General features: G+C 43.9%; 1 protein-coding gene across 1 annotated transcript; it reads left to right on the top strand.

The window, feature by feature from the left end:
* T265_02874 (hypothetical protein) lies at nt 1-27,111 on the top strand (the record flags this gene model as incomplete). The annotated part of the gene is made up of 7 exons (XM_009167227.1): nt 1-190; nt 226-408; nt 446-889; nt 6,717-6,932; nt 12,196-12,333; nt 24,330-24,588; nt 26,862-27,111. 7 exons carry the CDS (start codon nt 1-3, stop codon nt 26,917-26,919), a joined length of 1,488 nt encoding a protein of 495 aa, XP_009165491.1.
* Between the last annotated feature and the right edge of the window lie 133 nt (nt 27,112-27,244).

The following is a 27,244-nucleotide window of genomic DNA, read 5'->3' as shown; positions in this document are numbered from 1 at the left end:
ATGCACCAGCTGACGTGCTTACGGCACGGATTTCGCCTTTCATTTGTTCGTGAGATAAGGCGTGCATTGCATCTCAGTGCAAGCCGAAATTACTATATTTCGGGACCTCAGGAGCCATTCTCTCCCGTACCGGGACGTTTTCCAAAGTGGGCATCCAGTGGAGATGAGGCGTTTTATTTCCTTAAAGATGGTATACGCTGCTCTTATCTATAGCATTTTTCCCAGGAGCGAATGTTTTCCTACACGGTGGAGCAGCAACTCCCAGTTTGCTCCTAAAAGAACTCTATGAATATGTTATGTCTAATAATCTCAAAGATATCAAGCTCTTCCACATTCACACTGAAGGACATTACCCTTTTAACGACATTGCTGCTCAGAATCGCTTTCGCTCAACTTCTTTGTTCACAGGTTTGACAAATACGTTTTAGATGTTAATCTATTACAGGTGGTAATTGTAGAGAAGCTATCCGAGAAGGTCGAGCAGATTACACTCCCATCTTTCTCAGTGAAATTCCTTTATTGTTTCGTCGGAAACATTTGCAACTGGACTTGGCTGTTATCAATGTTACGCCTCCAGATAAACATGGGTTTTGTTCCCTTGGTCCTTCAGTAGATGTCACACGCTCAGCTATTCAGAACGCAAAGCACATTGTTGGTAATTTCTGCTTGATTCACTCAACCGTATTTTTCCTCACAAAAGCTCAAGTAAACGACCAGCTACCACTGACGCGGGGTGACGCCAGTATCCACTTTAGCAATCTGACGGTACTTCGCACTGGCGCACAACCCTGTCATCAAATGTCACCCAGAGTTGCCTCTGATGTGGAAGACAGAATTGGCACAATTATCGCTGAGAATCTGGTCGAAGATGGTGCCACGCTACAAACTGGTAAGCGATTTACACTGTTTTTTCGTGTCGTAGTTATTCCTGATACCTTCGTTTTTTCATGGTCCACTTCGGGTGTATTCACATAATGCACTCACGGTTATCGTCCAAAAGACTACGGAGCTGCCGAATTTCGCCTGACCCACTAATTATTCTCCCTGTGTTTAACAGGATGTGGAAATAATAGACTAAGGGTTTCATTACCCAGTGGTCTGGAATCGTTTGGATCTGCCATTTCATTTCAAGGTTTCTAATGTTTCCTTTCCTATCATACGTCCCAGACCAACTTGCTTAGAAGAGTGCACCAGAATGAGCAATATCCTTTTCAGTCGTCAATATATATATATATATATATAATATTCGGTTAAGGGGGAATGCCCTCATGTTTGTAAATATGCTTCGTGCTGCCCGTATCTCTCGTCTTGGTCGGACTTATCCTAAGATTCGCCAAGAATCCCCTCACTCCTTTTCGGTTCAATTTCTTCACCGATATTATCATGGAATTCACACTTCATTGGATTCAGACTCATGATAGTAAAAATGTATGCGGGAATTTCGGGCCCTGTGTCACGTTTGGGTATGCGTTTTGCATCTTCAAAGTGCAGAGTGCCGCTCCAGAGGTCCCCCTGGGGCAAAGTGTTCCTACGAAACTTCAAGGAGAGTAAGTTCCGCTGACCAGTTTAATTATCTAGTCAGCCGAAGCCAGTCTATACACGTATTATGAAGGTGAGAGAAGCATTTCCGTACTTACGTTGTTTATGGCCTCAGAAAAGAATCTCGCTCCATCGTTGTGAAACTTGGTCCCTCCGATCTGAGGACATCAGACGGATTCAAACGTTTGATTACCACTGTCCTGGCATTATACTGAAAGTTCCGTTTTCTTTGATCCCTTCTGGTTAGGGGCTGAGGTTTCCAAAACCATGTTACATAGACGGTATCATTCCTAGTCGGACTGCCCAGCTGAAGTGTCTATCGTTGTATCGCGAGTTTATGTCGATCCAGGTTCGCAAAGGACGTTGGCTCAGTCCTACAGATGCCATCTCATTTCGGTATAGTACTCAGCTGCGCTTTTCTCGTTGTTCTTCCACGGTATAGGCACCTTGTTCTCGATAGACTTTTGTGGTGACTTAGGGCTGTTCGTAATTTCTGCCTGTTTTTCCCTCTCTCCACTCTTTATTAGGGTATGCTCTCTCGGTCCTGCTTCAGTTAAGCGCCATTAATTATTACTGGCTTATTACTTTCCATGCTGGTGGTAATGCTAAACTTGTTTTCCTTGTGATGTGGCTAAAACCACCAGCCTTCGCGTGACACATTACCGATTGTGTTCGGATGTTGGTGTCTGAATTCGTTTGTAACCCTACTTCTGTGCTCTTGGCACGAATCGCCGTACCGGCACTTGGGTGGGGTATCTTCCAACCGCTTCTCTGGTTTGGTTGGAGTGCTCTGACTGGTCTTCATTGCTTGCTATTCAAGTGCTTTCATTCCACTTAATTAAGCACATTGTTGAACCCTACCTTTTGCTGAGACTTCAATCCCTTCTTTGCTCGCTGACGTTGACTCGGCGTCACGTTTAATTGCTGGACGGTACAATGAGTTTGATACGGCGTTTGTAGTAAATAAAGGTTTATTGGTGCTGCTGAATTCACGATGGTTGTGAACGCAGATGAGCAAACTCGTGTGATACTCTCGACCATCCGCCGCAGTTGTAAGGAAATGAAATTGGGATAACATTCCACGACTACAAGTTGCAGGATGAAAAACGCCAGACAAGTATGGCGTTTGCAAGGGATCGATGGAACTCAATCTCTTTAAGCATGTGTCAGGGATAACGGCTTGTGCCCGTGCAAAACCACGAGAAACGGAGAGTTGAACGTTGCGTAGGGCAACTCTTGGTTGGTTGCGTTTTACGGTAACTGTCTCACGTTTATCTTCCGAACGGCAAATTCGTGTAAATAATGGGGTCTAAGGAGGCTACCAGTTAGAGATAGAAGAGCCGGGAGGATTTTGCGAATAACATCCCTGTCCCAGGCTGAAAATTCCACCCAATGTTCACCTCAATCAATGCCGTCGATTCATCCACACTATTTTCTTCACATCTGTTGTTCTTGTCCCATATTACTGGCCTAAATTCCATTACCTCATTTCTTATCAATCAGATCAAAACACGCGACAGATGTGCTTTGTTATACGTCTAATTACCGCAAGCATAATTGACTCTAACATCCAAAGTCACGCACCCTAAAACTTGTTCGCAATCTATTTATATGTTCGCTTTTTGTTGCTGTCTGTTCTGGATTGTTAGCGGTCACCGCATTGACGGTCACGGTCAGTTTTATTTCGTTTATTGATGGTTTGTCGTTCAGTCTTTCTGTTACCCTCCTGTCCGGATGACCCATATTCGAGGTGTGTTTTTGCCGTCGTCCATTACAGTATCGTAGAACATGGATTCTACTTTGTTTTGATTGGACTCCAAAGGGGTTTCACACACCAATGCCCCGTGTTCAAGCACTTAGGTCGACATCGCCAAGCCGATAATTATTTTTGGACAGTTCGATTGATTGGGTTGACCTAATTGATCAGAGAGAATAGGCGAATGCAATCGAGCCCCCAAATTGTGACAGGTTATCTTCTGGGAACGATATGACTGATGAAGGCCATCAAAAAACAGACGTTTCTGACAACGCCTTCGACAGCTTGTGTCTATCCTGGGACCCCAAACAAAACTATTCGGCTCTTTTGGTCTATCTAAACCTAATAGCTTTAACCTCATCGGAGAATCCGTGTAATTCACCTTTCCACAACTTTACAGGTCTCACTAGTTGGTGTAAAGGTAAACAAATATAGCCTTGGTTTCTACGGGCAGTATGATTTCGAGGCTCAAGAGTGCAGTATTCCCATCATTTTTCTCACGAGAATTGCTTTCCACCAAATGGTATAAAGCATCGTTCGAAACTACACCTGATCATCTCGTTAACGGGATGCAGTACTCTGAGTCCAATATGACCTGGAAAAGACATGTGGATTCTGTATACTAAAGAGGTGGGAGTTCTATGGAAGCGCGGACAGCCTGACGGGTGTAGTGAAAAACCATACGGCCCCATTAGAGAGACAGTCATTACGCGAAAGGTCTTCAGGTACAAGGGTTTTTGAAGAGATTTTCTGGACTAATATGTCCAAGCTGGTGCGTGGATATTCGACCAGTCGTGTGTATGTCTGCCTTTGGAAATTTTCCCAACAGCCGCATGAGAGTTTTGAGCACTATGTATCATTTTATCCGCTCTTGAATGGGACGTTTTGCTTTGAACTTCTATGCTTTACTAACTGTAAGTATTTCTGACCCGTGATATAGTACGATAATTTTCTAGCGTTCTTCAATGTAGGATGGTTGACCGTGCCCGCTTCAAGACGAAGGATGAGACAAAGCACATGTTCTAACCATGCCTCTCTCACACGTTACAACGCGTGTTATATATACGTGATTGGTAGCATAACAACGCCTCACTGGACAAAGGTCACCGTGGTAACAGACGTGAGTGACGTTTGAGCCCCGGGATATAGTTACATGTTATAACAACCAGAGTTACAGGTCAGGTCGCGTGTGCAATCCAATGTTTTGGTCACCGGGATTGTAAGCAGTGGAACTAAAAGTTATCTCGAAAACGGTGAGGTTACAATAAGTGCACGGATCAAGGTAAACTGATATCGAAGATTGTGATAAATGTGTTCAGTTTTGCGAACACATGGTGATCACGACTTCATTGAGGTTGCATCATTATACTGGATGCTCACAAGTTGAAAGACGTTAGAAGTAAAAAGAAGGCTGATTATGAACAGAAGAACGAAGTATTCAAACTTAAACTGACTGCCTGACCTTGAACGAGTCCCACTTGTATAGCTTTCGATGAGTGAAATTTCCCCTCGTGTGACCAATGCTAATAGGGCTATAGATCAGTTTTGTTGATGACTCAGTTTTCGCCTCTGTCTGTACACTCTTGACCTGTTGTAGTCATAGGCGATACTGTGATAGCCTCTTCTGTGTGAATACCTAAACCCGTGTCTCCGAACCGGCTAGAAACGAACAGCTGCCCGGCCCACGAATGTTAATCGCTGGACGGTGAGGTGTGACTGTCTTTATTGGTTAGGACGATGCATCTTCAGTTTCCAAGATTGTGGGCCACGCTGCATATATCTTCTGAAGAACGGCATTCAATTCAACTTTCCGTAAATTCACGCGTCACATTTGATCCCAACAAGACACTCATTCAGTTCCCTTGTTCTTATTGTTTAAGGCAGTGGTTCTCACTTGACACTCCAACCGCTTTTCAACTTATGACTAACGAATACAATGGCGTATCGTGGCTAAATTCAGGTTCTGACTTCACTTCAGGAATTTCACGACGCTCCATTCAACGTGGTGTGCAGAGGAAGTATCTCAATCACCGTAGCTGGTGACGCAGGATCAATTTTGAGCGGCATAGATCATTACAACATCGTCATTAACATAATCATTAACATCGTCACTGGGTAGTGTCATTTCAGCGTGCTCAGTAATCGTCGTGAGGACCAGTGGTTCAACCGCGTCGGCGAATTTCATTATAGGCCGAACTTGCACTCATGCACCTAGAACTTTGCTCAGAGCTTTTATTCATGAGCGTCTCCACACTTTGCATTGGAGCTGCATGTAGGTCTTCTTGCTATTTTTCATCTGCGAGGGTCGTAGAGATCATTTACTTAAGGGACTCAACTTAGTTCACGGGCTCTTCGTTGTCACAGTAGGCGTTTGTTGCTAGTCCAGCTAGCGAAGCTTAGTGGTCGATTCGATAAGGATATACTGTATTTCTGATGGATCTCTGACAAGAACGATTGTAACAGGAAGGTTGCCAAGACCCAGAAACCACGCTGTGGGGGCCTATTGGCGTCGCTGTAGATATAAGGTTTTGTTAAGTGAACCTGTAAAATGGAAAAACATAAACTAAAGGGGACAGTTTTCTCAAACTGCTGGGTCTAAGACAAAAGTTGTCCTTTCCCCATGGACTCAATTTCTTGCTTTTGGGTTTGAACAGTAGTGGATCCTAATGAAAGTAACCTGTTTATCCGGCATACCATCGGCCTTCAAGACTGGTCAAAGATATTCCTCATTTTGATGTGAATCATTTTGGGACTGTGTGCCAGAAAAACCAATTAGGGCGTTGTATTTGTCGAACCGAATCTTCCGGAAGGGAACACTGGAGATAGTCAATACTTTATGAGTTTAATATAACACGCAGGAACCTTTTACTTCAGGATTTCTGTCAATAAAAAAGTGTATCATTGCTGTGGAAAACCCGGGAGCAGTCGACGTACGTGAGACGATTACTAGCAGCTCTTGTATGCTATTAGACGAAGCTAAAATTACGCCTTCAATAGCTTGTGTAGAAATCAGATTTTCAAAGGTCAGGGGTCTAACCTCTCTAGCTAATACATCTGTCTAATACATAGGCAGATGTGTTAGCTAACTTGAACAACGACCGAGTCCGCACAAAAACCGTTTTCTACCTCGTATCTACCCTTTGACTTCGAGCTAAACAATAAATCACTCAGCATACTTTGTCTGCCATCAAACGAAGTTCACTTGCGAGAAGGAATATTAGTTATTCTTGAGTGTCTCTGCTATGGGGACATTCCGCGCCTGGACCAAATTTCCTATCCTCTTGGATCTCCCACATTGAGAGGTTTTAGCCTACGGATAGCATCTAGTTCTCGATTTTTTTAAACTTCTCAGTGCAATTTATTGACACTAGTTCTAGTAATATTCAAGCATCGGATTGCGAGTTCGCATATTTTGTTGCAGGTATTGGTGCGATTCCCGATTCTGTGCTCTCAAAATTAACCAATCACCGACATTTGGGAGTCCACACAGAAATGTTCTCTGATGGAGTGGTTGATCTGGTCAATGTGGGCGCAATCACAAACGCGTACAAAAAAGTTCGTCCAGGAAAACTGGTCAGCAGTTTCGTGGTCGGAACAAATAAAGTATTCGAATTTCTGGATGATAATCCAATGGTTGGTAAGTGGTAAAACTAGTGTGCGTTTTCTTGGTTTCATGCTGACTTGAACTTTTAAAGTCCTTTACACCATAATTTTGCTTATCAAAGCGATCCTAATATATTCATATGCTGGTCTTTGCAACACACAGTGCATTCTTTTATCACCTATCCTTGTAGCCATCCCCTTTTTAAATCCAGCAGCGTTTTCGTTCACGGATTAATTTTCTATGCCTTACAATTGCCTCCTGCGTACGCTCGTTCTCCAATCTGGGATGTAACTTGGTTTTCGCTGTTTTGTCAGTGTAAAAAGAGTCGAATAAATTCAAGCACGGACTGGGATGTATCTTCAGCCAGTATACGATTGAAAAACGACACAAATTGGAAAACCCATATTGTAGGCACAGAATTAGACAGTGATCGTAAATACGGCGCACATTTTTGTGACTAAGCCTTCCTGAGCATACAATCTTATTGTACTGAGTTTGTGTCCTCTTTGATTAGTGATTTTTAAGAGAATCTGGGTCGTATCTGGAACGTGGTTAGTAGAGAGCGGCGATAAAAAAAGGCACTATTTGGTCAGAATATCATGCACATAGCTCTATCTCCTGTATGATCTCACATGCTTTCATTTAATGAGCATGTTTTGTCTTATTGAACGCTAGTTTGATACCGTTCAGCACTTGCACTCTTGGTGATCCATTGACTTTCCGACTCACGGGCGACGTATATATTCCCTTCAACCTATATTCACTTTTCTTTGGCAACCCCCTGAAACCAGTTATCCTCGTATAATTTCAGATAAAACTTATGAGTGCGATTACTACTACTTACTCGCTTCGGACATTTTAACACTGGACATGGGCTTCTGGATACTAATGGAATAGGGTGTTGGATTAGAAGACGAAACTAACCAAGCGAATGTACTAGGACTTGATCGCCTTATGTTCATGTTCAACCTTCATCTGTCTTTGCCTCAGCTCGATTTGGTCGTCGGCCCAGCGTCCGAATGGGTCAGTGGAACCTGAAGCCCACCGCCTAGTAATCCCATGTAAAGCTCGTAAAAGGTAACGGATGATGCTCCGGCTATTCAACAATAGTCAGATTCCTACAGAGGAGGTCAAGTGAGGATTGCTGGATTGTTAGGGACCTAAATCTCTCAAATCGGCTGAGAGAGTGTACTTCCTCCAGAGAACTGTCGATAAAGAAACGCTCCGATAGCCATGTGTACGGTGACCTAATCCAATATATTTATCGTGGGAAATTCTATTGAATGCACCAAAATCGATTTGTGTGCTTCATGTGGCATTCACCGGCGATGATTCATTCTAAGTGACCCTCCCAACCACCCCGACCCCCTCTCTAGTACGGTCGAATATGCATGGAAATGCATAGTGGTTGTGCCACTAACCCACCGCTACGCTCCCCAATAACGCACTGATGATGCCACCTCAATTGGTGATGAAATGTTTGCAATCAAATTCCCCAGCTCAGCCAGCAAGCCGACGACCATCTACGCTACCTGAGCTACCTACATTTTCCTCTATAGGATGGAGATTATCTCTTCAGGCATTCATGGCCGAATTTTAGACCCCTTAGGAAGCAGTGACGAACAGGTTATGACAATTTTTAACCATTAAATATCGAACTATTTCTGGATTTGTTTTTTTAACAGTGATACATAGATTTAAGGTTGCAAGCACATTCTCCAGTGTATTTCAATGTCTTAAAAAGCAACTTCACCACAGATGATTTTGAACGAATTTCTATATGGTCATGGCAGCTTCAGATTCCCAATCCATATAGAATTCAAAATATTGCGGCAGTCACTCTTCATATAGACTTTGCAAAACATTTTATCCTAGTATTCCTCTGACCCCTGTTCAGCATTACCATATCGCGATCGCCGATTCAGTTCCATGCAGTGGATGTGCACGATCTTCAATCTCAATCGGATTCTAAGTACAAGATAAGCTGGTTCGAGATTGAAAAACGTATCCTGATCACAGTTCATATCATGCGCTTCACCTTGTCACAGTTTCTGACCGAGCTGTTTTTTAAACACCGATTCACTCTAATTTCTACAAACAAAACAGACAGTCTTATACATTCAACATATCTGGCCACCGCTTCAGAGAGGTTTGTTAAACAATCGATAGATTTACCACTGGACAACGTTTCGACTTTGAAACGAAAGCTTCGTCAGGCCAAGTGAGTAGGCGAGCAGGTTGATCGGGTTTTAAGACAGTCAGCGAACCAATCCTGAGATTCCTTAGGACTAGCCAACTTGATCAGTTCTGGGTGTCGGTCTGAAGTTCCTGTTTATGGGTTAGAGCGGATGACTTACATTTATGATAAACTGAATAGGTGGAATGTCTTCATGTTGTAACCGGATTTTGAGGGCTTGTTTTTCCGGTCTAGGACAGGAATATTCCTCTTAGGGGTTGTTCACAAATCCTGTTCGCCTGTGTTCGTCGAGGTCACTGACAATCGCGTTCCTCTTGAAATTCCGTCAACCACCCTTGTAGCCAATGAGTTTGTAGTGAGTTCATGTGGTGTTCCGCCGCTGTGCACTTTTCAGCCCAGAGTTTGACGATACCAGTGATGCAGCTCGAAAGTGCATGTATTGTGAGTCAAGGGTAAATAGATTCAATAGGCCATGACAGTCGAACTCCCGGAGTGATGTGGATGAATCTACAGGAGGAAAAACTGTACATCCTAGGACGAAAATGCGTCACAGAACTTTACAGGCTGGGGAGTTGTTGATGTTGGGATTTTGAAGCCTCAGTGAGATCCCTAAATGGCTACGAATGCTGGCAGCAGCTTGGTGGTCTTAAGACCAGCCGTTTTTTATGATGCAAGTTTCATGTTCTCAAAACTTTCTAAACAATCGTTTCGTGTTCTGTGGAACAAATAAAGCGAAATAGTTTCCATCAACTTACTGGTCTCCAATATGGTCACATATTTTACGGAGTGCGTAATTCAGAGGAATTTTTATGGAACAGCCATATTAGGGCTAGAATTTTTCGAAAATGCTCTGTTTAGGGCTCACATTTAATGACCTTCGTATGGATAGGGTAAATAAGGTCTTTGAAATATATATCTGCTGGTATCGGTAAGAACATTTTTGTGCAAATATTCATTGAGACCATCATCATCATCACCATCATCCTCATCACCTTCATCATCATCATCATCATCCTCATGATCATCATAATCGAGACTGCAACATCAATGTTGACACTGATATTTCACTGCCGCACAACCATAAAGTCCATCTACCTCAGAGTGAATAGAAGAGAAGAAGAGTGGATGAGGAAAGTGACTTAGTACTGGTCTATGTCTGAGGTGCCTACACCTCCAAGCGCTCAATCAGACAATCTGGAAAGATATTGACAGCACGAACGCCGCTGATATCAATCAACCACCGTTTTCTGCACGGTCTTCAGATGACCAATGACTTGACCCGAAAACTAGTCAATAGTACACGAGGAGTGTTTTAAACCGCTTTCTAATAAATCTTTAAACCAGACTCTGATGTCTGCAACCTACGGGCGGTACCCTTTTTACTTTGATGAAAAAACGAAGAGTTTTTGGATGGACACTGGATGATTGTCGCGTCTAATGCAGACAGTCATCGTAAACGTTTCATAGCTGAATACTCTACTGATTAACTGGCGGAACAATATTTTGCTGGGCCGTCAGATAATACCGGATGGAGCCCTACAACCAACTAACCAACCCTCTTCTACGCAGAATGTTTTCAGAAACAGAAACCAGCAGTTCAACTGCTGGTTCAGTTCGCTCTAGACGCATTCGGAGATGCTTGCGCTATGTGAACCTCTCCTATGTGACCAAGTTGTGTTTGGCCTTATTTTCTTCACTTTAATAACTTGACCAAAAAGTTTGTTTTGTGTATTCGAGTTGGTATCTTTTAAGAACGGCGTTTCAAAACAACTTGTCTGTGAGGTACATCAAATATACAACGTAAAAATTTCACAGTCAAACTTACTACTCTGGTGCTTGACCAGATTAGTCCAAGCCCCTTCTTCGCCTTTAAGTTTCATAAACGTAAAACGTTGTTGAAGAAACTTGATAGTGTTGGATGATTTAGCTATACTTTCAAATCAGTCATGGACGCCAGTATTCGAAACCTCATCTAGAAGGACTTTCAACACTTGTGAGCGAAGTTTCACTGGTATGCGTTCGAAGGGCCTTGATTGCAGCACAGTGGATCATGAATTTTGTGTCGAGGCTGATTGTCTATCTCCCGCACAATGAATAGTTTACCTGCAAGTAACTTTTCCAGCACACCCTTTGCAAAACTTGCTCTACTCGCTTAGTGGTTCACTAGGGTGATGAAACCCAGATGTTTGGGAGAAATCGCCTCATCGTTGACTGAAAATGGTTTAGTTCGCGTGCGCATGTTCTTTTTGGTACTTACTTCCAAACGCGTAAACGAAGTGTATCGTCTGATTCAATCGAGAATCAGCTAGTACACCAGAAGTAACGAGGACGACTATGTTATCAACGTAGCAGAACCTGTTTGAACGAAAATGAGACGCCGTAGCAAAATCCTTCACAGTTTGAGACAGAGTTACTTCAGGAGTAACTGCACTTTCGTGAAGCTTTTGACGGAGGCACTTAGAAGAAGGTTTAATGTCCAGTCTGCCCGAACCAAATTGTTACCGTCTTGGTTTTTATCAGGTCGCTCTGCAAAATCGTCTCAACCCGGCAGTCATTATCTTTTCCTCAACTTCTCATCCGATACATCTGTTGCGGAACTTTTTACGTCAGCCTTCGTATGAGCCCTCGTCAGTATGCTGAGTGAAAAGATCTGTAAACCATAAACAAAGAGAAACTCGTACACACGCAAACGTATATTAAATGCGGTAGTAGTTTTTCTGATGAGATGCGAGATTCGGACACCCGTGCAAGTGCTGAAACTACACGAAGAATTCCACGAATCTCAGCAGACCCCGAAGACCCATTTTGTTTTTGTATTAAACATGTTGTCCTCGAACAGTTAGACCTGGTACGGCAGAATGTAGATTTGTTCGTACCGAAAGGTAGAAAAGTGGACAAAAGTCTTCGACTGCTCTACTAAAAAAACCTGCTTGGTTTTGAGTATTTATGCTGCATCTTATCGGAGGTGGACGGAATCGCTCATATCGGTCATTCGTCTCTAAAATCGCTCATTTCCAGACCGCCCCCAAGGTATACTGTTTTATGACCAGTATCTTCCCTTGCTTAACCGTGTTTACTTTTCATAACGCGCCTCTGCAGATATGTGCGACGTTGGTTGGGTGAACTCTCCGGTGGTGATTGCGCGGAATCCTAGGCCGGTTGCCATAAATTCTTGCATTGAGGTCGATCTATCCGGGCAAGTGTCTTCTGATTCTATTGGACAGACGATTTATTCCGGTAAGCTTCAATCATCTGTCAAGTTTGTTTGAATTTGGCTTCAAATCCAGGTCTCTTTTATTTCCATGTTAATGAGCTCCTTTGGACTGCTTCTATATAGTCTTGTGGGTTTTCGCCGCCACCAGACTTCAGTGTATTAAGGCACTGCTAAGCAATTGTTGGCGGTAAAAAGTGTCATCTGCTTTTCAGGTATTCACGGTTTAGTATTTTCGTCGTCCTTGTACTGCTCTGGCCCATGGGGACAATCCAACTGCACAGTGACTCCTTAGGAGTGTATTCCTCCTCGAAAAATTTTTAGTGCAGAATTCCGAGGCGTTCCTCCATTACGCAATGTCCCTGGACATGTTGACTCAGCCCACCTTTGAAAGCACTGACCTCATGGACATCACTACGAACTGAAGAGAGTGACCGGTGCAGTTTTTCGACCTAACCCATTTTCGATGAACTAGCGAACTCCTATCCGTAAACCCGTATGGACGACCGACTCTGGTTTCGTTTGATTGACTTTGTAGAACCTTGAAACAAAGATTGAATGAAGTTTATGTTGTTCCCAAGCGTAATCGACGGCCAGTTAGGAACACGATTCTGCTTACTGCTAGCACATGACAGATTAAGCTATCCAAGAAAGCAGCGTTAGCCTGTATTATCAAATCGTCCGATTTCCACCCGCCCTCCGGCGAAAGACCACTAGGTCAACCAGGAGAGACAAAAACTCATGCTGGTCGGATATGGCATCAGACATTGTACGCGTTTCATCCGTTGATGATTTTCGAAGACTTTTGATGTCATACGGGTTTCCCGAGGAAACCAAACTCAACAGTGCTTGCCACATAGAGCAAATGGACAGCTGCTAAACTGACTTGTGGAATACTTGAAACAACTAGCCAAAACCCAGGAATTTGAGACAAGTTCAGTATTAGTACCACATTTCATCAACTTTGAAGAGCCAAGTAAACCGGAAGTCGCCGCGATTCTTAGAGCAGAAAAGTCCCCGGAAGACAAGATAACCCTACTGAACTCTGTAAATCCCTTCACTGAGCACTTCTAGAACCATTTCACAAGTTTGTTTACTCAATCCGGAAAAATTAAACATTTCCACGGGCTTGGAACACCTCAGTAGTCTTACCGATCCCCCAAAACGCAATAGAACGGCGTGTGCTAAATATCATGGACCCAGTTTCACTGACCTGGTTGCCGGAACCTTCGCACCTTTTCTGCTACTACATTCTTCCCGAACACGGAACTCTGGACCGTCCCGAAAGAGGCTGTTTGTACCAATATTTACTTTGTGACGAAAATTAGGACATCGTTACGAATTCATGCAGTTGCAAATTCATAGCCTGCTGCACCGAACTTCGAGCTACGTTTGGATCCGTTCATCGTGGATCACCGTTGACAGTCCTTTTATCTGATGGTGTCCCGGCGAAGCCCTTAGGTTTCATAATGGAAAGATATTCTAACGTCCAGTTACGTTCCTAAATCTGATAGATGACTTGGAATGTGTTGGTAATACCGTTCTTTTGGGTGATGGTATAGAAGAAGCCTAACGAGTCCTGATAATTTAACTCTGCTCAGCTCTGGTAGGAATTGAATTCGATGACCAAATTCTTCTGCACCTGCATGGACTTGTCAGTCCAGTCTATCAACAGAAGAGGTGAAGCAATCTTGCAGGTTACGGACTCAAAATACGTTGGCTCCACCATTATGTCCAACAGACAGGCTAAAGAAGTTCAACGGCGTATGGAATCCGGGTCTTAAACACAGTCATCCGCCCGTTCCCGATTCGGTTGGCGGAACATGATCTTTGCGGACTGAAAATGTTTGAAAGCTAGATTTTTACCACTGGTGCATCCGATGTTTGGTGAGGTTTCGCTATCAAGAGGTATCCCAAAAACTTTGTCATGACCTAGTGCAAATATCTCAACGCTTTCAACGACGGTGCCTGCAGTGGTTTGGGCATCTGTGGCGCAGGAGCTATACTTAAATCACCAGACAGTCTTTTGCCCCTACACCATGTGAAGATGATGTTGTGGCTTCGGAGAAAAACCAAAAAGCTGCCTGAGTACGGCCAAGGGTGAAATGAAACAGCTTGGTTTCCATGCGGTCCACGAAGTCCACGACTGGACTGCGCGCATCCCAGCCATTTCTGGAACTTACTACTCCTGTTTCAGATGTTCGTTCGAAAGTAAGCAAGCGAGAGTAGACGGATCAAACACGTAGGTGATGGTTGTTTGTTTAACATGATAACAAATGAGAAACGGCGACCCCATATCTCGCTGGCCTGGTCGCTGCTATGACTAACAATATACCACCAATAAACTTATCGCGTTCTGCGCTGGCGGTGTCCGAATAAGCAGTTACCAGCAAGGTCATGCAGCATAGGTGGTCGACGGATATCCGGTAAATGATCTATCAGATGGTTGGGTTAATGAACTCTCCTGGTGCTTTTTGGGACAGAAGACTAGCTTGTTTGATCCATTGACATTAAGCGTGTGTGCAGAATCAGTTCAAACGGAATTCAGGTCATAAACAGCCCGATGATTCGTTGTGAAAAGTCAGAACATTGTACAAGCAGAGCTGATGGACGTACAGCTTTGCGAACTAAGTGTGTATTCGTATTGTCGAATCGGGATAAACAAATCTATTGGCACCACTCCACAAGAAATAAGCAAACTGACGCTCTTCTTGTACCTCACATGCGCTTGAGTGCCGTCCTTTTTTCCACTGACGGTGCAGGGCATCACTAGTACTGTATTCCAACACGGTGCGTAAAAGGCCGTCATCGATGAGCACGTTAAATGCCTCAGACGTAGGCTACTGACGACTGTTTCCGCACGCGGTTAGAAGAAAGGAAAAAAAGGGATAATTTAAAATCTAATATCCAATGGTAAAAGTCATCCTAGGCTGAAACTCTGTTGGTTCGGTGCAGGAGAGCTTCCGGGAAGACAACCGTTGAAAGTTAGGAATGTAAAACAATAACGCGATTGCTTTGTTACCTTGACTCATGAGTTTAACAAAGCAAAAGCTGGGCACCATGTGTGCACATCGTAATGAACCGTCCATTGCGAATTGCAAGGCCCTTCAAATATGGGCGAAATGACCACTCACGTGGCAATCAACATTGTCACGTTCGTAAGACGCCAATCTTAGGCCATCTAATGTCTTTTATTCGCAGCTGAACACTAACTCCCGTGATATCAAGCCAACTGGCCATACAAAACAGGACTTGTTTTCAAAGGCGGATTGGCGTGGATGGCTAGATCAGTCAATTTCAACGAAGACAGCGCGGAATGTCCACTAGATGAGTACAATCTATTAGTCATAAGGGTACAGAAGAAAAAGCGTGTCAGATATGCTATAGTTGTGACAGAACACAAAAAAAGTTCACTGTTGTAAGTGCGATTAACTGAACGGTTGTTCACATTCTCATCAGTGAAAACGGATTCCCTGCCTATGAGACGCTGGCCGGGTTCCATATTCCTGATCTGTATCGTGTGTACATTAGGACCCTTCTATTTATTGTACCATACGATTGAGATGTACGCGTATTCGTCCGATTGTTCTCAACGTTTCCTCTGAACTGCAGTCTCGAACCGTGTCATGATGCAGCATGACAGTAGAACTGCCCAACTTGTATTTGTTTGAGTCCCACATTTCTCCGTTGACATTTCCCGCAGTATTAGGTCTTATGGGGGAATCGACATGTCAGAAAGTAACGGCATCCATTTGTCCCTTTGCCGGTGGCTGGTCCACGTGCCTGCATCCGTACGGCAGTATTATTTTCGTTTTCTTAGGTCACGATCTGTTCAGCTGTACGGATCACGGAGAGCAACTTCTTAAATTGTGCTGTATATCGTCTGTTCCTGGCCAGCACGAAATTTCAGCATAAGCGCTCACAGCCAGTCACTTTGAACTACCAGCCGCAAGATAGTCATTAATTCAACTGGATCATGTGGCTGTTAGTCACCGATGGAAAGCCCCAATTAAGGATTGCCGTCCTGTCTGAGGTATGCACCTTGACTGCTCATGCCGTTATCAATTATCGTTCGCTTTCCGTCAGCATTAGGCATGCCGAACCGAGGTAGAATAACTCCATTAATCAACTCCGACCAGTTTCAGTAGCTCAGCGGTACCGGGCTGATCTGCCTGGAGGGCTACTGAAAAGGCACGATCACTCTGATGACGAAGATTGGTTAGAAGTCAAACGGAAGCGAGTTAATGAAGCTATGCTTGCAACTTTCAGAACTGTCCGTCCAAGCCACCCGACCCGTCTATATAACCGAGGTCAGCAGATGTTATTGCAGCCAGAAAAGCCATACCAGCAAATAGTGGCTATGATGGCGCAACAGATAGCTCAAGCACCGGATATTTAAGAGCTTGGAGAATGTTGCTGGATTACGAATGCCTAGAAAATGGATAAAGCTCTCGTTGCAGGAAACAGCTGCGCCCTAATTTAACTGATCCGACAAACCGGACAAAACAAGATAGGTATCAGTGATACAATATGCAAAGAAAACGGTACGGCCATTCATTTGCAAAGTCGCCAAATTGAGCGATGGCCTGGGTAGTTTAGGGGGCATTTTAGCCGGCCTCTTTCAACACAACCTCTGGAAGAAGCCAACTAGCCTGAGTGAAATCTCAACATCAGCTCGTCGTCAACAACAGAATCCACATTTCGACAAATACACTCATTTGGAAATCAATTTGGTTTTCACGGGAATCTCAACTAAATCTTCCGTTCATGATAGTCTTCAACTGAATGTGCTGTACAAAAGTCGCCTCATGTTTTAGTTGGCACGATATTCTAGATATTTTCACATAGGAAACTGTTCACAAGGTTGCTGAAAACGTTGGCAGCCCACGAACTGTTTCGTCCTTCTTAGGGTTCAGCCGGTAGCCGCAATCCCCGTGTTTTCTCATCAACCCTATGTTCTACTTGAACCCAAAAGGGCGTTAGTGTGGTAGCCATGGCTCTCTGTCATTATTTTACGCAGGTTGATCGATTATCGGGAGGAAGAATCAAGCTGCGTTTCGCCTTGGTCGACGGTACGACGACCATCTCTTCACCTTGAGACAAGTCGTTGAAGAGCTCCAGTCCTTCACATGTCATTTTCTTCTATCTGAAAGCGTTTTTGACTCTCTGCATCGTCAGAAACTTTGGCAGTGTCTGGCGATCAAAATTGTCTCTTCCAAATTTATATCCCTTATGTGAGCACTGTATGCGGAGTCATGCGGGCGCGTACGAGTATACGAAGAGCTTTCGACTGGGTTCGCCACGTCCAGTGGTGTAAGGCAAAACTGTCCTTCTCTACTTTCCTCCGAATCCTGGAGTGTCGGCATATCCCCGAAGCGTTCGCTCGCAGACATTAGAATCCGGACAATGGTCCGGATCTTTTAAAGATGCAAACCATTTTAACTTACCTGAATGATTGTGCCGGCAAATGGTTTGAGATACTCTTCAAGCCTGCAAAGTGTAAGTTGCTGGGATCAAACCCAAAACTTATGTTTGCAGGCCAGCCAAGGGACGAGGTAGGTAAATTTGTTTGCTTCGACAGTTGTATAAGTTTCGGTGAGCTGGCTGGAAACGAGATCATTTTTAGGATCTGGAAGACCAAGGATAGCCTTACACAACTACCGACAAGTATGGCACCGGCTTGACGTCAGTTTGTCAGGAGCAGGCTATACACCGCTTTATGGTCCATCAACTTGGCCTTGGAGAGCAGTGGATGTACGAAAGCTGCCAGTATTTGGTCATCGGTGCCTCCTAAACATTGGCCGCGTCTGATCGAAGCATCGGATATGCAACGCTGAAGACGCAGATGGTTTTTGGAAAAAGTAACTCTCCCATAATGAATGAGTTACTAGAGCTTCATGGGCTACAATGGATAGGACGTGTACTTCGTATGCCAGATAATCGTCTGCCTCGCATATCTCCTTACACGCAGTCCTGTATTAAGTAGAAGGATTGAGAGTGGACAGTGTGTGGCATGGCAACGAACTATGAAAACGCTAAGCGATAAAAATAGTCGGTTGAACAACTGTCGCCTCCCTGAATAGGGACCCCGGGACTCAACTCCTCAATGGTTAGTGACACTGACTGACTGACAGACTTTCGTTAATCTAATAATCGGCGGTGCTCCTGCGTCAAACCTATCGCGTTCAATTCATAGCTGTGCAGTTCCCCACTCCCTCCGAGTATAATGCTAACTAACTGGCAATGCCATCACCTCAAATACTTGGCTGTATCTTTTAAGCTCCAATTTTCCGGTGACTGGAACTGTAGGAGATGGAAACATCGTACCCTTGGTACATGGTTTATGGCTTGTGAACTACACTGATCAGTTTAGCGTCCTGTCTGTAACGTAGGACAGATCAACTGTCTGAATAAATCATTATCCTTCTCCTCAAAAGACTTAGGTCGATGTTTATTTTTACAATGAGTTCATCTTCTCTATCTGGAAAGTTTGTTCCGTTTTTGTCGTCATAATTAGCCATCTTGCCCGTATTTGTCCTTCTCTACGTTCACACACATGTTTTAGATCAGTTTACCCACAGGGTGATTCAGAACCTCCAGCGTGTCCATTGTTCTACCAATCGACTGTGGTTCTGTGGATGTATGGGTGTGTGTGTCTGTATGATCGATTGTCAATTTAGCCTGTCCTGTAGCACTCTCTGTTGCCTGAACGACCATCCACCAAGAGGTCAGTTAAATAAACAATGGTCTCCTTTGACCTATCCAGCTGGTTAACGAGAGCTGTGCATCTCCGTCTCTGCTTCACGGACGTGTTGCCGCTGTGTTAGCCTTTGGTTTGGTGTAACTCGTAGTCACTGCGTGCGATTTGTTAGATCTGAGATTGCGTAAATAGCGAACCTATGTCGTTCATGAAGTTTTGTTTTCCATACTCCGATTAGTTGTTTTTCGGCAGTACCATGGGATTCGAGGTTCATGTGTTGTTTTTGATATTTGGGATCGATCGACAATGAGTAACTCACCACTTTAAAACAGTAATTGTGGTTTTTAAATAAATGGCTTGTCCAACGGATTGCTTTTCCAATGGTAGGCGATTTCGGACGGATTAACAAACTGTCCCGAAGTACCAAACATCTGGAGATTTGGACCGCTACTCAAAGTGATATATCCACGACAAGGTGACAGCTTCACGTCGGGAAATACTACGTCAGGTTTATGCATATGCTGGTTTGTTTTCGCAGATTATCGTGGTCATGGCTTCAGTGATTGAAGTGTTCTTGCAGATTCACATAACCAAACATGACATCTCAGCGATTTCGCCCATTAATTAATAACAACTTCAACCAGAACCCCGCAGAGCATCCGTGTAATACCACTTGTACTTTTCTATGCCAGCGGCCGAAGATCTCGGCCATCTATATCGAACAGCCGTAAAGAGAGCAGTCTGTACACACTTTTAGATGGACGTTTTGCGACATCTGGAACTGCTTAAGAAGCCAGAACCTTCGAGTCGAAAATTAAGCCAACTGTCACGAAATGGACCCAGGTTATGTAAGGTGTATTCCAGTAACATTGGAGTTTCGATCACTACCACTTCAGAATTGAGTGAAGACACATAAGGTGGTACTCTTGCTGGAGTGCGGACAATGATCGATCTTACTCCAACTTGTCGTTCCCACACATCCATTACACAAGATATGGCACGCCGTCTTCAATAACTTTGTTTAACTTTTCTTTGGGGTTTTCGTCCTTGGTGACATTGCCCATTAAAGTACTTCTGCAGAAGTTTTGCTGTGATGCTCTTCATCTGGATGGACCACTATCAGCCGAATGAACCGTACTCTTGGGTTGCTCACATTACTAAGTGGAAGGAAATTGTGACGTAAAGGAGGCTTCAGGCTGATGACAAAGGAATCTAAAAGGACCCCGATCTTTACGACTTTTGTAACACCATCGAAGTGGGATGCGACGCATTAGCTGATTCGCTGGATTGAACAAAAGATAGGGAGATCCTCAATCCCTATTTTTAGCTAAATGTCAAGTGGTTCCACTAAAAGGGCTCGTTATGTCGTTTTTGGAGCTAGCCGCAACTGTCCTCACCGTCCGTTTGCATCACACACCAGGACTTTGCATCGCGTCAAAAGTGATTCCATTCGTTTCACTACCTGCATAGCCAGTCGATTGATCACCATCTGTTAGGTATCTTATTCTAATAATAACATGTTCGTTTCGATGGTAAACCAACCGATCAAGCCTCAAGAGGACCACACAACCGTCATTAGCTGGATAGGTAACTTGAAGTCCCCAATACTCCAACGCCCGCATTGCCGAAAGCATAGATCGATTGGTCTGTTGAGTCTCAGTCAGAACTAAGAAAGGCAACGCGAATAAACGTTGATGCTGTTAAACAATGTAGTCCTCTGCTAATGCCCTATTCACAATCGTTCAAGTTACTAAATTCTGAGTTGGTTTGGTCATATATTGGTATACCAGAGGGCCGTTTTCCTCACGGAGTCCTCTTCGCCCAGCCATGCGTCGAGTGGGGACGACTCAGAAGTGTTCATTGCATGACTTGTTAACAAACGATAAAATCTTTTGACAGTCAACTCAGTCTCTTTGGTAGTCACCGCCTCCCCGGACTGGGACTTCGGGTTGAAAGAAACCAGTGTTTATTGATCCTGACAAACGTATCCGTATCACGCAGCCAGGGGTGATCCTTCATCGAAGTCTTCCCCTCAGTACGTCGCTCTCCAAATCCCTTCCATTTCGGATAAAGAGCCATGTGACGTCAGTGAACCGTCTGGGTCATCGTCTCCAATGAATGACTGTGACCCCTTTATTCTCCTTATTCTTGCTGTAGGAATCCGTAGGAGCTGGAACTACTATACTTCTGCACATGGTTTGTAGCCAGAAAACTGAAACTGAACTCGTTTGCATAGCTTATCCACTTCAAAATATGTTTTCAAATCAACTGAGCCGGTGGTGACCCTTGGATGAATGCCGTAGGTCTTCAAGTCTTTTGGGAATAGATCGTACGAAAATTGATGTCGGCCGAATGATACAGCCCGGAAACCATAAATCCCGATGATTTCATCCGAACCTCAGGGGGTGAGGAGGCGAATCAGAACCGTTAAACGAGACAGCTGACATGTATACAGGCTTGAGGACGAATAACCAGGCGAATTGAATGACGTAATTAGTGCCAGTTTGTATTTAGTCGCGCCTATTCATGCAGGGGTGGGAGCCCAGTCAATATATGCATTTCAGATGCATGTTAGATGAACGTCTGGACTTGTCAACAAGTTGGTATGTCTGGAACACGTACCTATCACCAGGAGCCAACGAGCACATGAAAAGCCTCTCTTGAGACCGACTCTTTCCAGGTGGAAGGAGTGTTTTCGAGTCTGTCTCGTATATGGAGAGCTAAGGGTTACGTGGACTGACACGGGAATTGTGGCTTGGGCTAGGACTACTGGTCCTAATGAGCGTCTATAGAACAGAAACAGCTAATAAAATTTTCACGGACGGTTTATCAGCGCGGGTTGAAAAATTTTTGAACTCTGGCATTTCTTGTCGACTCCTCTCTTCTACTCGCTGACCCCACCGTTTTCACTCATTTTGTTGTTGTTTTCACTCAACTCATCGCGTGTTTAGGTGTACCCCCCATGACTCTGGTCTGTACCCACCGTTCGTCCCTTTTCTGGTCGCACCAACTGTTCCCTGGTAGCGCAACAACCTTAGGCTGTGCCTACACATGTAATATGGAAATGTCGGATCGTTAAGACTTAATGGTGACGAGTGTTTTTTGCACCAAACCAATCCCTTGTTTCTCTGGGGTGTTACTGTTAATTGGCAAGCAAGGTCGATACGAACTGCTCAGTTATGCGTCTCAGCGAGCAGGTACGAGCACCACTTGCCAGAAGACTCTGGAAGCTAATTATGCCACACACCCTGACAAACGTGGAACACCCGTGGTCGTACCAATGTTGGTGGGATATACGGAAGGAAACAGCGATTGAAACACTCACCGAATCCACCTAAATCAAGTTGTTAGGAGAGGATGCCTATCCAAAGGTTGGTGGACACTAGTTCTGCTGTGACTTTGTGTGGAAGTATTAACTAGTGACGATAGAGAGTTTTGCAAAACATTTTCATTCTACCTGTCATTTATGTGTTGTGCCTTTCTTAATGGCAAAATACATCCTAGCGTCCACAGATACGCAGATTCATTGTTCACTAGCAAATTCGCTTTATAGGTAACCTAGCAATCAAGAGGTAAAAATTCAAGCAAGGATGAACATTCAACAAATGCACTCATTTTCATACAAGTTTGGCTTCCCGTTTTTGGTGTTCTTCAACTTAATGTGCTGTACCAGGCCTCATGTTTCAGTTGGTACGGTATTCGAGATATCGCGATACGTAATACGCCACTTATAATGTTGCTGAAAAAAATTTCGACAGACCACGACCGGTTTTGCCTTTCTTGGGTATCATCTGGTGGGCGCAGTCTCTGAGTTCCCGCCAAAGTCATGTTCTACAAGAAGGGCGAAAGCGCTCGTGGACCGTTGAAGAGTTCTCAGCAACCTTGTGAGTAGCATGTTACGTGTATATACAAATGAACATTATTTTTGAGTATATTTGCGAAAATGCCTAATAGTGCATCATGTACCTCCAATTTCTATAAAATTTCAAGGCTGCAAACCCACTTACTGTTTCTTCTATCAAGAATAGACTTAAGGAAGCATTTCATTGACGCTAATCACTTGCCAGATGGTTAGATTAATTTACCGTTCCGTCATTTTCTCATTTTTCCTATAGTTGGGAGTAATCAATGGTCAGTCATCGCCAAGTTCATCAGCTGAATGGCTGTCAACTAAACCATTTGCTTTGGGCCACCTTTTTCTCAATCTAGATCATATTTACAGCTTTCCGTAGTACAAACTAGGTTTTTACTTTACGAACTAGTTTTGCCTGGTGATTATGAATTTCTGTAGGTAAAGTTCACAATGAAATTTTAAGGGCATCCATTTTACAAACAACACTACTGAAAAAATGCAAATCATTAGTGTAGACCCTTATAATACACCATTTGGTCTGTAAGATAATAAAAGATAATCGTTCGGCTCCAGCACCCTTCCGGTGCCTAGTTGTCATGCCACACAAAGGAAGCACGAGGACTGGGATACTGCCAGGTTGCCCAAGCCTAGACAGGGGAAGTCGAGTGGCAGAGGTCGGGTTCGAGCCACGAAACTTCCCGTCAGTGAATTCGTGCTCTAACCACTGGGCCATCTTGCCCAATATATATAGTATATATAGTATATAATTTTTCGCCCATCCCAACGGCTGAAAGTGTACAACACCGCAACGTGTGCATTTGCTCATAGTAATTGGCAAAGGGTTTCCATATCAACAGGACAACGTCGATGATTTTACCCGCAGTAACAAAGTCGGACGCATGCGCGAAGCAGTGAGTAAGGGCGGTACTTAAAGAAATGTCTCCACCGTAGAAGACAGTTGAAGTAGGGCATCACAGAATCTGCGATATCGGTAAGAATATTTCCGTTTCAAAATGGCTGATTTTGCCTTACAACTTGGAAGAAGTATTTACCATCCTGGCGGAATCCCATTTGTAAGTTTATACGTAAGTTACGTCGAAAGGATGACCACCATGGGACAGAGTATTGTGTAGATTTGCTTTCGTTTGCTGAAGAAACAAAAAATCTACACGGTTTTCCTTATCTTCTCCTAGAGTGTACTGTCTATTTCCATCATTTATAGGTTATGGATGAACAAACTAACCTGAGTTCGTCATTTGTGCCCCAATAGGAATTTGCTTTTTGGTTCAAGAAATATTTCCCTTGCCATTACAGATGCGGTGACGAATGCACTTCTGGTGTCAGATAGCTTATAGTTGCTTTTCGGAGAAGGGAATTTCTGCTATTCTGGTTGACCTGCACCATTGTAACGCGGTTTGTTCGCTTTCGGTCGCCCTCCAGTAATTACACTTTCGTTGCATCTTTTACAGGTTTTGGTGGTCAGGTCGACTTTCTTCGAGGCGCAGCGCTCAGTGCCGATGGCCAGGGCAAGCCGATTATCGCTTTACCGTCGACTACGAAACGTGGGGAGACAAAGATTGTTCCTCACCTGAAACTTGGTGGTGGCGTGGTAACAACCCGTGCCCACTGTCACTACGTGGTGACCGAATTTGGTATTGCCTATCTGTTTGGCCGCAATATTCGACAACGCGCATATGCACTGATTCAGATTGCACACCCCGATCACAGGTGAGCAAGCAGAACATCATTTCAAACAACTCGGTTAGCACTAGAAATTTTCATTTCTGAGATATTAGGCCGCATCTACCCAGGATTAGGAAAAGTGAGGTATTCCATATTCACAACCCATTTGCTTCAGGGTAAAAACAGGATTACCCTTATTACATATATAGCCTTCTACGGAACCGTCAAGACTTTCCTTTCAAGCTTAGAATCCTTGAAAGGGATCTTTTCCAGATAAGCCCCCCCAAAAAATTAACCCCCGCCACCCAAAAAAGATTAGAAAAAAGAAGATATGAAACTTGTAATTTTGCAGTGAAGAGGGGGAAATTGGGACATGTTATTATTAATTTGCATGAAAAGATCCGTTTTTCGGTACCTTTACCTACAGACGAACCCACACAAGTAGCTGCGTTGTGCGCCGCATTGGTGTTTATTCTGCATCTTGTAGACGTGCCAAAGAGATTCGATGATTTGATTCGTTGGATCCACAAAGTTTTCTGTATGATTAACCGTTTCATGAGTATAATTCATGTCAATCATCGTTTCGATTCCTTGGTATGATGCCCACACATCAGAGATCATGGTTGAGCCGGGAGAGATGCAGGCTTGGATTGTGTCCATCCAACTGGCCGCAGTTCGATCTGGTACTGCGTACATGAACATCTGTTTAGTTTCCTGGCCGATGCCTCCGGAAATCCACTTCTTGGGAAGACTCACCCTGCGTGGTTTTTAGGGCTAGACATTAGCGTTTCATCGATCTCGACCTGCGCCGCCGATAACTGTTAGAGTCTGCAAATGCAGACTCTTCCAGTCAACAGCAGTCGTGTGGCTAATAGATAATTCTTCTGAGCGGAATTTGATTTTCGCCAAATTTTTGGACCAGCAATAAGTGAATATAATTGCCGTCCTAAACTCTATCCTAGGTCGTTCCAGCCAGGTTCCCTTTCGAAGACCGATTTCTTACCAACACTGTCGGGAATTACACCTTCACTGCTAGGAACAGTTGAAAGTGTCATTTGATGGCCATTGTTACATGAACGTTGCTGATGGATCACTCCGTGAACGAGAGTTGAAAGCGTCAGAGAGTTATTTAGGGTTTTAAGTCCGGACGGAGAAATTCCTTGCACAAAATGATGCGGCTAAGGAACTGTTTTCACCAAAAATAGGTCAATGTTGTGTGTGTACATCAAACTGGGGCTGGCAGAAAGTGGTGGGGCTTAACTTTTCGCACATGCACTTTTTGCGCTAGTGGTGGGGCCTATCCGGAAGAGATCCCTTGAAAGTCCAAGCCCTCAAGCGACCTTGATGTTGTGGTGAAAATGGAGTTACACGGTCAGGCATATGACTAGGGTATTGACGAGTGCCGTTTACTTCTTCCTAGCTGCATCTACCTTGGCCAGCAGCCAATCACAACCAAGGCTAACTGAATATGGCATTTCGGTAAATCGGACTCGTTCCTCTGGGTGTCTTTTTCAGCATTACCTCACCACATTCTCGTAGACATCGCTGTGTTCTTTGCCGTTTGTTTAGCCGTTATATGGGTGGCACTGCAATTTATTTCATAACAGTGCTTTTCATATTCCAATTAATAAATTTTATTTTTGATAATCTGTTACCTTATTTTCGCACAAAAATTCCTAGAAAGAATTCGTTATAAGTTTTGTGAATGTCACAACATATCGATTAAATCCTCCAAATACACAGATGTTCCAAATAAAAACCTGTGAAGTACGATTCGTAAACTAGCGGGAGACTACTGTATATGCTCAGTGTTTTACATATCACCACCACCGACGCTTCTCCACCTCACCAGCATTACTCTTTGAAGGCTTTTCTATAAAGAAAAGAGTGAAAGAATGGAAGGGGAGAACTTGGTGCCCGTCTCTTACAAGCTCTGCCCCCTCCGGATACTCATTCAGACAATCTAGTCGATCAAACACTCCTAAATCCAGATGTATTCCCAAGGAAAAGGCGGTGACTTCTCAGACTTTTGCTTGCTATCTGGTACAAGTCTCTCTGTTGCTGATGGTTACACAGTTGCGATGACATAGCTGAGAAGCGGAGAATCTTTTGTAATCATGGCAAACATCATTTGGACTGCAGTTTGCAAATATTTTGTCAATTTCTAGATGTGTATCCTCCTTGGAATGATCTAACTCACAACCGACAATGTTTTGAGTGCACCTTCTAATGATTGCCTTGCCAAAATAGCCTACTTATCATCCACTCACACTGAATATCTTGATTCCTGCTTAACCATCTCATTGATCTCTTTTCAGGGAGTCGCTGGAAAAGTCTGCTTATGAGATTTACAACGTGATGCCCTCTCCTGATTAGATTCTCCGATGGTATTTTATGCACTTTGTTCATTTACAAAACAAATTATTGTTTCTCCCTGTAATTCTACTCCCTTTGTCTTCGGTGTACTGCTCAAAACATGTAGACAAATTGGAAGGAATGTTTCCTTGTAACTCTGTTCTGTACCTTTGTTCTGCGTTCATTGAGCATGCCGAACAATTTCACTTGATATGGGCCATGTTTTGTTTAGGGTTTCGCCTAAGTGATGTACGGGATGAGGAATAAGGTAGAAAATCACTTGTGGGCGCCGACTGCCCTAATAAGTTGGGTTTGGGCTGGTTTGAAACTTTCCCAACGCCTCCGG

This window comes from Opisthorchis viverrini, assembly GCF_000715545.1.
Source record: "Opisthorchis viverrini unplaced genomic scaffold opera_v5_40, whole genome shotgun sequence".
Lineage (NCBI taxonomy): Eukaryota > Metazoa > Platyhelminthes > Trematoda > Opisthorchiida > Opisthorchiidae > Opisthorchis > Opisthorchis viverrini.
The sequence above is the reverse complement of the archived record's forward strand: the minus strand, read 5'-3'. Positions and strand labels throughout refer to the sequence as shown.